Genomic DNA, 9,422 nt, shown 5'->3' on the forward strand with positions numbered 1-9,422 from the left:
GGATTGCGGATGAGCTCCGTATTTAGCTAGGCTATTAAAACATTTTTGCACACAACACACACAAAACACATTTTTGAGCCCCAAAGCGCGTGTTCGGCGGGACATTCGAGACCGCCCTTAAATCACAGACATTCCACCCACGCGGACAACATATTGTTTGTTACAGAACCATCTCTAATAAATATCCCGCAAATTATGGATTAAGAAACAATTTATTGTGGACTCTATTCTTGGGAGCTTTTAAATTTAATTAATTCATTTGACTCTTTAATTTGGTTTAAATTAATAAATGGTTTTGAGCGTTTTGTGGGAGGTGAAAGAGCTCTGGAGAGATATTTTGTCTCTCTGCCAGAACTTACAGTTTAATGGATTAAAAAAGGAAGAACTTTTGACGCTTTGAAATGCACAAAAATACCAACGAGAGAATTAAGAATTGAAAGAAAAATTCAAAAGTTTTAATTATTTTTAAAATAAAGAAAAATCTATTTTTTTTTAATAAACGAACCATCATTGCTCTTGTTTCCAAAATCCTTCAAGAATAGAGCCACAATTACCAGCACAAAAAACTGTGCGAGGGCGTGTTGAGAAGGTTTAACATGAAAAATGCTGCATTATGGTAGATCTAATCCCATATAAAACTTAACAAAAAAAAACTAAATATTACCTTATAACTTTGTGATAATAAAATCAACTATTTTTTGTCGCCTACACAAACAGCCTGTGAGATTGTTGACCGTGAAGAAAAGTATATAAAGATATTTTCGAAATAATTACAAGAAAAAATATATTTTCAGAATGAAAAAAATAATCAGCAGAAAATCTATATTTTAAAAGAATTATCTAATAACATTTTTTTTGCTGTACGTACTTTCAAATCCTGCGAATTGCTGCACGCCTTCAATGGTGTGTAGCGCACAACACCTTTCTGGTTTTTCTTTCTCCTCGAAATCATTCTAAAACAAAAATAATTTTAAAGGTAAAAATGAAAAATGTGTAAATAGCTCAAAAATGAAAAAAAAAAGTGAAATCTTGTGTAAGAAAAATTCCAAGCAGGATTGAAGAAATAAATTGAGAAGAAAATGTTTCAGAAGAAGGTTTTTTTTACCTTCATCTCCTTCACTGCTACTCTCATGATCACTCCCTGCCATTTCTTGCTCATTGTCCACAGAAATGAGTTGCATTTCAGCATCCTCAGCATCAGGAACTTCCTCCTGAGCAGCTCGCACATTGGCCACGGATTTGAGCACCCGCATGGTGTATCGGTTAAAGTCACATCTGGAATGGAAGTAAAAATTAAATGAGGAAAAGAGATGAAAATGGGGATGTGCGCTGCAATCGGAGACACGCCAATTTAATCTCGCACAACTCACACTTTCGACAGTGTCTCGTATTTCCGTGAAAGGCTCTGGTGTAACGCGAGAAGGGTATGATGCGGCAGGACGGTCTCCTTTGGGCCAAACCACGTAATCACCTCACAGGCCCACTGCAGATAGAACTGGACATGCGGCGTGCCCATAAGCAGCTGAGCCACAATCTCCCCAAGACGCGCCCCAAACTCCTCCGGGAGGCTCCGTACGATGAGTTTCACTGCAAAAGAAAAATGCGCAAAAATTCCATCACGCCATTTGATTTGTACATATACGCAAAAGCCTTTGCCACGGGGAATGTCGCGCTCCCGGTCAGGAAGTTACTTTTTCACAAGACCCTTTAAAACGTATGGAATGACGCACATTTTGCGCACAGCATAGAAATCACAAATGTAGGCTGGGCAGAGAGATACATAATAATAGTGAAATGGGGAGGAAGGGAAATGCTAAAGAGTCCCCGTGGAATTAATTTACTTCTCTTTCAAATTATTGTGTGTACGTCGAATCCCGCAGAGAGAGGAGTTCGAGTGGGAAAAGTTATTAAAGTTAATAGATGCGAGATTGGGGATTAAATGATGAATTTTTTTTATTTATTTCAAGAAGTTTATACAGTTCTGTATGGGAAAACTGCGTATTCAAGCAAAAATCGGGATAGATGTAGCCTTACAGAGAATCGAAAAATAGTAAGAAATAGTTAAAAAGATTTTAAAAATTGTCTAAAACGATCAATGAAGCATTAGCATAAAATGATGTCATTGCTTGCATTTTTGGGTAAACTTTTGCCGAATTTTCTGAATTGATCTTAGCGGAAAATGGGACGTTTATTCCAATTATTTTCTCCAATCAGAGACTTTCCCTATAGAAAGCGGATAAACTCCTTCAAATGAAGAAGGATCTTACCATCCCAATCTATCATGAATCCCTCATTAACTATCCAACTCTGTTTAGGCGAACTAAAATTCCTCTTTTGCGGCTGTTTGTAGCATTAGCGAACGGAAAAATAACACACTTGGAGTTCGATCGTATCATGGCCAAGCATGCAATCATTGCAGTGCCCGTGTTTCCGTTCCTTCTCTCCTCCTGCCACCCCCCAATGCCATGATTTGTTCTCTTCCTCCCCAACACGACTTCCCGCTTTTCCGGGTCATTCCTACAGTCCCTCCTTCTTCTTCTTTGCAAACCAACTCTTTCCCCATTTCCCGTTGGAATGCAAAAAGGAAAGCCCACACGGACATTTAACCATTTTTTTCTCCCTGAATCTCATGAATGCAAAAATAGGAAGGAATATTCCTCAAAAGGAAACCCCTTTTGAACTCAAGTCAGACAGAGAGAAGGTGATGACGATTTCAATGCTCCATTCGTGACAAATCAATAGCATGTGTGGGTGTGGGAAAGAATTTTTATAAATATCCATTTTTATTCATCACCAAAATGCAAAATGTTATTGAAATAGAAAACAAAATGCATGCGGTTGTGAAATAATAAAAATTATAGCATAGAAAAACGAAATAAAATCTCTATTTTTATGCTGAAAAACCCCATCAAATTGCAAGAAGAAAAAAAAGTGTGGAAGGATATTTTTCTCTTTTAATTGTTTCTCGCGCGCGCTTTCAATAAAATTCTTATTTAATTGCACTCGCCCTTTCGTTTCACTTGTGTATACCACCCTTATTTAACGGATATTGCATTCATTTCTCACCAGCACCCACGAGCTCCGTAAGAAAAATTCACTTTTTTTCTTTTTTTTATTTCTTCCGCTCACCTATACTAAACTAAGAGCCATTTCGAGAGCTTTTTGAAATTATATATTTTTGGATTTAAGTACATGAGAATTTGTAAAATTACCAATTTGACTTCTCATTTCTTGAAGAGATGAATATTAAAGCAGAATTAATGGGGAAAATGTGAAAATATTTTGGTCAGTTGGCAATTTAATTCTGAACAAGATATTTTCATTAAATATTCTTATTTTATTTAGGAGAAAAAAGATTTTTTATTGCCATATATATATATTTTTTTTGAGAAATGACAGAGAATTCTCTTTTACTAAAGTGATAGAGAAGCTGAAAGTTTGTTGAGAAAAATTTAATGAAAATGAAAGTAAAGGGATTTATTCTGATTGTTACATTGCGCAAATATGTCTCTAACATAAATTAAAAATCTCTTTTTTTAAAGTCAAACACTGATTGCATAAAAATTGCATCCGGATTTGATGTATACTTTCCTTCAAAGCTGATTCTTCAGAAACAATTCAAAGGAAAATTAAGATTAATTTGGATTATTTAAATCTGCAGCTTTAGGTGAAAATAAATTCAATTATTCACCTTAAGGGGGGTCTCTTGGGAAATCTGTTAGAATTTACACATTTTTAATGTTGTCATTTTCTTGGGGTTTTTCTTAAACTTGGATATCCGATTATGGTTACATTTGTAGCCTAGTTATTGAAGTGTAAGAAAATCACTTTTCGCCATTTTAGGTGCGACGCCATCTTGTAGTTTTCCGACTTTTCCGCAGAACTGCCCTAAAACACAAAGGTAGGTTTTTCTCAGGATCTACTGGATGGATTTTGATGGGGTAAAAAGCAAATGAAAGAGGAAATACCAATGCAGATTTTGATGTAGCGGAATTTTGAATTTCCGTTCTGGGGCTGAGAAAAGTGAAAAAACGTCAAAAATTTCTGAAAAAAGTCACATTTTTCCACTTTTCTCAGCCCCAGAGTGGAAATTCAAAATTCTGGTACAGTGGGACGGACCCCAGTACAACGACCACTCGGATGTACTCTTCTCACTCATTATTTTCAATGCGCGAGAGTAGTATAACCAAGCGGTCGTTGTACTGGGGTCCCACTGTACATCAAAATCTGCATTGGTATTTCCTCTTTCATTTGCTTTTTACCTCATCTACTTAAATCCATCCAGTAGATCCTGAGAAAAACCTACCTTTGTGTTTTGAGGAAAATCTCAAGATGGCGTCGCATCTAAGATGGCGGAAAGTGATTTTCTTACTATTTAATGATAAGTCTTTAATGTCACCAACACTTGAAAACCAAGTTTAAGAAAAACCCCAAGAAAAATTAAAATATTTAATTTCACCAGCTCTCAAAAGAGACCCCCCTTAAGTCCTTTTCAAAGTTTTCAAATGCCTCCCAATAATATATGGAGTTGATTTTCATGAAAATCAATGAAGCTTAAAGTTCAAAAGAAACGAATCCATATGAAATATTTATTCAGTTGCAAAACTAAAGGTATCACAAGACGGTAGAATTTATTCTCCATCGATTGAGAAACTTTTCATTTGGATTCATTCCATGAAAAGCCTTAAAATTAATTTGAAACTGTTTGAAATTGTCGTCAGGAAAGCAACTACTTTCACGTTTTGAAAGGCTTTCAGTTCTAGCTTAAGGAGCTTTTGGGAAGTCTTTTAATTTTTTTTCTTTAGTTTATACATTTTTAGATTCAAGACAATTTGTTTAAAAATTCAAATAAAATTTCTAAGGAGCTACAAATCAAACTAATGTAAGGATTTTCTAAGTCAGAGACATTCCATTTTGAAACATGAGAAATAAAATTTTCATAAAACTCCTTTTGCTGAAAGCCTTCAAAGCTCTTTCGCGAAGGGGAAGAAAGAAATTTAAAAAGTCAAATATTCATTGAAAAGAAACAATTCAAAATAATATTTGAGGAGACATGTGAGGTCAAGCTTTGCACTCCCACAAAATCATTTATCAAACTCTTCTTTGTGCATTGCTGAGAAAGGGGCTGCCGCCGAAGTGGTGTGGCATCGATCATGCGGATTTTTCTATTTTCTTACTTTTTTTATGTCCGAAAGGAATGAAATAAAACTCACCCCCGCCCCCATGTCGCGGAAGACAAGAGAGGCAGCATGTCCCAGAACTTGAAAGCACTGCAATCGAAATTTGTTTGGCCTTGGGGTGGTTTTCACCTTGAATTTCCTTCCGCCGCCCCCACAATCGAGGCCACAAGCCACGGCGAGTGCACTTCCGCGGCATTTTCAGCACCGGGTGTGCTTTTTTTCTTAACCCCTCACCCCCCCACCCCCCTAAGCAATCTTTTTCGGCGACACGGGGATGGGCATGTGAAAATGCAAAACGGATCTTTCAATGTGACGGAATGGTTGTGTGGCCCCCATGTGAACACGGTGAAAGGTTTCTCACGCCAAAAGCGCGCACCCATGGGGTGAAAATTAGTAGCAAGAAGCACGGAAAATGTAATAGGGGTCATGCGGGGTAATTTATCTAAAGAAAAAAAAAGAGCCGTTGGAGGAGGAAAAGTGTCGCGGAAATGACAGTTCAGCATGATTTCCTGTGTGTATGGTCAGTTTTTTTCTTCCTCACCCCTTAAAAATTTCCGCGGAAAATAAAAATGAAAAGAACTCACCGTCTCTAAGGGGTACAGACTCAATAACTTGATGAATAAGCGCCGTCTCATTTAGCTTGAGTGCCATGATGAGAGCAGATGAGAATTCCTGCTTCCCCATGAGATCTCGTGCAGCACGTGGCGTAACTTCTTGCGACAGATGGTACGGATCGAAGACAAGCCCCTTGTCCAGGGAGTACACCATGAGCCCTTCTGTGCACGCAGCTGCCCACGTTAGTCCCGTAGGGGAAAAGCGAACGCACGTCACTCGGAATTCAGGCTTAAAATTCCTCGTGGCCATATCCCCCGTCTGTACGCCAGGTAAGCGAATTGTGACATTCCCCCCTTCTAGAGGTTCACGTTGCTCCACAAGAGCTAAATTCCCAAACTCTGACAATTGCCGGCGATTCAGGAAATCCTGGAAATTGAGAATTTGAGGTAAGAATTGAAGGCTAGCTAGATTGAAAATTTCCCTAAAAACTAAAGAATAAAATAAAATTCTAATTACGCTGAGTCCATCCAGGCTCTGATTTTGTGTCATTTCAAACTTCCGCAGCAGCATATCTTCCTTCACGTGGTAGATACAGATATTCTTGGACTTTCCCGCCGCCAGGATGCAGTCTCCATCGGCAGAATAGGAGATGGTCGTGAAGCATCTACAGAATCAGCATTTTAGCTTCCAAAATTCCATTAAAAAAAAATAAATAACTTACTTTCCCTGAAGATTTTTCTTTGCCGTCACAACATCAACTTCACTGACCCCACTTCCGAGATCACTGCGCCCCTCAATGAGGGCAACCTGCTGAGCGGATTTGGCATGAAAGACAGAGATGTTGCCATTGATAGTGGCAACGGCAACTTCCTCCCCAGCAGGATGGAAAGCCACGGCAACAGCGTCAGACATGAGATCGATCGATTCATGATCAGCGGATGTTTCGAGGCAATTCCAGACTTTCAGTGTCTTATCCCACGAGCCCGAGACGAGGGTTGATGACGTGGGAATTGGGGAGAAAGCCAACGCCACAACGGGAGCTTCGTGGCCACTTAGAACCTCCAGGAGTTTACCCAACTTCACAGACCACACGTAGATCTCAAAGACATCCTGACTCCCAGCCGCTATGAGCTCTCCTGAGCAATCCAGTGCTACACTGGAGAACTGCGTTGGCTGTGGCGTAGTGAAGGTGCGGAAATTCCGCTGTCGAAGCATATCAAAGGCACGCACAGTGCCATCCAGGGAAGCACTAATGAGAAATTTTCGATTCCTACTGAACTCCACGGCTGTTACAGGGCCCGCGTGATCGCTGAATGTGACAAAACAGAAGCCCGTGTGGAGATTCCATATCTTCACTTTCCCATCTTCCCCACCTGTGGCTATAAATTGCCCATCTGGCGAGTAAGCAAGGCAGCTCATGTCACTGGAATGACCCTGTTGCTTCATCACGTAGTTCTCACTCTGCCACTCCCACACGAGGAGTTGTCCAACACCCGCTACACCCAATGCAATCCAATCTCCAGTCCCATTGAACGTCGCTGTGTCAATTTGATAATCCGAAATACTCAGGGAGTGAATGAGATTCACTTCCGGCAGCTCATGCAAGTAGAAAGCACCCGTTGAGAATGCCGATACGAGAATTCGTGTTTTTTTGTGATACGCTGAAGCTGTGAGGAAGGCTTGGGGATTCTCCTTGCGTGCCTCATCGGCCAGGAAGAATCTCAGAATCCTCTTATACCGCAACTTCTTCTCTTCTTCCTTTACATCTTTGGGAATCACCTTTCCCAGCTTATCACGCTCATCATCCTCTTCTACAGCATCACCAAGACTTTCCTCTACATTTACTTCCTTCTCGCGCTCATAATCTTTCTCCTCTGCAAACTCATCATCTTCCTCAGCACGCTGACGTTTCTCTGTTGGCTCCTCCGGCACTTTATCCATGGGAATGAGATCTTTTAGCTCAAGATTTGCTTCCCAAATACAAAGCTGCCCATTGCGGCAAATGGAATTCACGTGCATGGCATTTTCTTCAAAGAAACATCCCACAATTGCATCGGTGTGCCCCCCGAGCACAGTTGTCCGGAAGTGCTTAAATCTATCAATGCCATAGACACGTGTGCAGTTATCTCTGGAACCCACAACTACAACACGAGAATCAGTTGACCAATCAGCAGAGATGACATCGTCGTGGGCTCCCCTGAAGAGCATCTTCAGGGCAAATGAGCCATATTCTCCAGTCAACTGTCCGGGAGTCTTGAAGATAAATACCGTATTGTTGTCACAGACAACAAAATATCGCCCATCGGGGCTAAACTTCACACAAGAGACGCGGCTTGTGAATTTGTGCGTGCAGACAACTGTAAAGGACACAGTGCTGATCATCTGTGCCTCCCCAATTTCATTAATAGCCAGCAGAAGGGCTCCATTTGGTGACATATCGAGGGCTGTGTAATTGAATCTACTCTCCAAAGTCAAAGATTTGACTTTGTTGCTGTAAAAATAAAAGAAACAAATGAATAAGCTTTTGGAAGCAATCCAGGAAAGTCAGGGAAACAGAGTAATCTTACTTCTTGAGATCATAGATGGTTATCCTGTTGCCAACAGGACTTATAACGGAATTCCCATCAGGGGTGAACTGCAGATTCCCCTTCCGATAGACGGTGCCCAGAAGATTTTGAAACTGGAGAGAGAAAAATAAATCCCAAATTGAGGTTATGTTGCAGAACTTTTGAGGATTTCTCCTAAACAATCCTTTACCTTGTAAGCAAACTTCATGATTTCTACTAATTATTTTTCACTGCACTATTTTTAAAAGTTTTGTTAAAATCCTAGCATTTTTAATAAAGAAAATCCCGGAAAACAGCGAGAAAATTTTATTTTGCTGCACGCGAAATCAAAACAACAACAAAACGCACGTGGGAGTTTTGACAAACTTTCATGGCAGAGGGCGCTAGTTGTCGAGCAAATTAAAAACAAAAAAGATTTTCTCAATTTTCTTACATTTTTTTCCACATTTCAATTTCTTTTTACAGAGAAAACTAGAGATTTGCTGGATGTGCTAATTAGTGATGATGATCCTTCTTCACAAAGCGCAATCCACAATAGCCACAAGCATGAGCTCCTGGTTTGTCCTGAAAGAATAATTCCTTATTAGACTTATTAGATTTACTTTGTCTTGGCATGGAGAGTGCTCATCCCTCTTACCAGATTGATGTAGACCTTAGGATGACCCAGTGGTCCACCACCACCGTCGCAGAAGACAACCCTCTCGGTACATTCCTTTGGTGGCACTTCATCAATTAATTTTATCGCAAAATTCTGATTCACATATCTCGTGGCATTCTCAAATCGCACATTTCTGTAGTCACCGTCGGGAAACACCTGAAAATATGGGAGGAAAATGGGAAAATCGTTTGCGTAACAAGGTCAGGAAGCAACGTAGATTCGTGAAAAACCCTCACCTGCCCCGTATGTGTTTGCTTTTTCACATTTTCATGCTCTGGAGCGAGATAGGGACTTCCTGTGGTCTGCCCCGAAGCAGCTCGCACTGAGATCCGGGGGAGTTTTCCCAGATTTCCAAGCACTTTTCTACAAGAAAACATTTTCCGGATAAGAAAAACTTGACAGATTCTTCGTCGCATAAATTAGCCTTTGACGGAAACTTCAAAAAATTTGAACTTAAACGAA

At 40.0% G+C, this 9,422-nt stretch overlaps 2 protein-coding genes across 2 annotated transcripts; both read right to left on the reverse strand.

The window, feature by feature from the left end:
- Positions 1 to 805: 805 nt before the first annotated feature.
- Positions 806 to 8,656, reverse strand: LOC129787021 (periodic tryptophan protein 2 homolog). The gene is made up of 8 exons (XM_055822308.1): positions 8,493 to 8,656; positions 8,303 to 8,415; positions 6,457 to 8,226; positions 6,252 to 6,399; positions 5,765 to 6,161; positions 1,371 to 1,587; positions 1,106 to 1,275; positions 806 to 953 (listed from the first exon to the last, which is right to left on the reverse strand). The coding sequence occupies exons 1-8, from the start codon at positions 8,508 to 8,510 to the stop codon at positions 949 to 951; spliced, it is 2,838 nt and encodes a 945-aa protein (XP_055678283.1). The 5' UTR covers positions 8,511 to 8,656; the 3' UTR covers positions 806 to 948.
- Positions 8,657 to 8,717: 61 nt separating this feature from the next.
- LOC129787057 (NADH dehydrogenase [ubiquinone] iron-sulfur protein 6, mitochondrial) lies at positions 8,718 to 9,372 on the reverse strand. Its single transcript, XM_055822360.1, has 3 exons — positions 9,197 to 9,372; positions 8,940 to 9,116; positions 8,718 to 8,866 (listed from the first exon to the last, which is right to left on the reverse strand). The coding sequence occupies exons 1-3, from the start codon at positions 9,335 to 9,337 to the stop codon at positions 8,798 to 8,800; spliced, it is 387 nt and encodes a 128-aa protein (XP_055678335.1). The 5' UTR covers positions 9,338 to 9,372; the 3' UTR covers positions 8,718 to 8,797.
- Between the last annotated feature and the right edge of the window lie 50 nt (positions 9,373 to 9,422).

The sequence above is a fragment of the Lutzomyia longipalpis genome, chromosome 1, assembly GCF_024334085.1.
Source record: "Lutzomyia longipalpis isolate SR_M1_2022 chromosome 1, ASM2433408v1".
In the NCBI taxonomy this organism is placed as follows: Eukaryota; Metazoa; Arthropoda; class Insecta; order Diptera; family Psychodidae; genus Lutzomyia; species Lutzomyia longipalpis.

Excerpts from the sequence above, each read along its gene's own strand:
- LOC129787021 (XM_055822308.1), bottom strand. Across the intron at positions 8,227-8,302 it reads ACCATCTATGATCTCAAGAA|CAACAAAGTCAAATCTTTGA; the intron begins GTAAGATTACTC and ends TTATTTTTACAG. Across the intron at positions 6,400-6,456 it reads AAGAAAAATCTTCAGGGAAA|ATGCTTCACGACCATCTCCT; the intron begins GTAAGTTATTTA and ends CTGATTCTGTAG.
- LOC129787057 (XM_055822360.1), bottom strand. The coding sequence starts at position 9,337 with ATGTTTTCTTGTAGAAAAGTGCTTGGAAATCTGGGAAAACTCCCCCGG. Across the intron at positions 9,117-9,196 it reads AGCAAACACATACGGGGCAG|GTGTTTCCCGACGGTGACTA; the intron begins GTGAGGGTTTTT and ends CCATATTTTCAG. Across the intron at positions 8,867-8,939 it reads CTAAGGTCTACATCAATCTG|GACAAACCAGGAGCTCATGC; the intron begins GTAAGAGGGATG and ends TTATTCTTTCAG.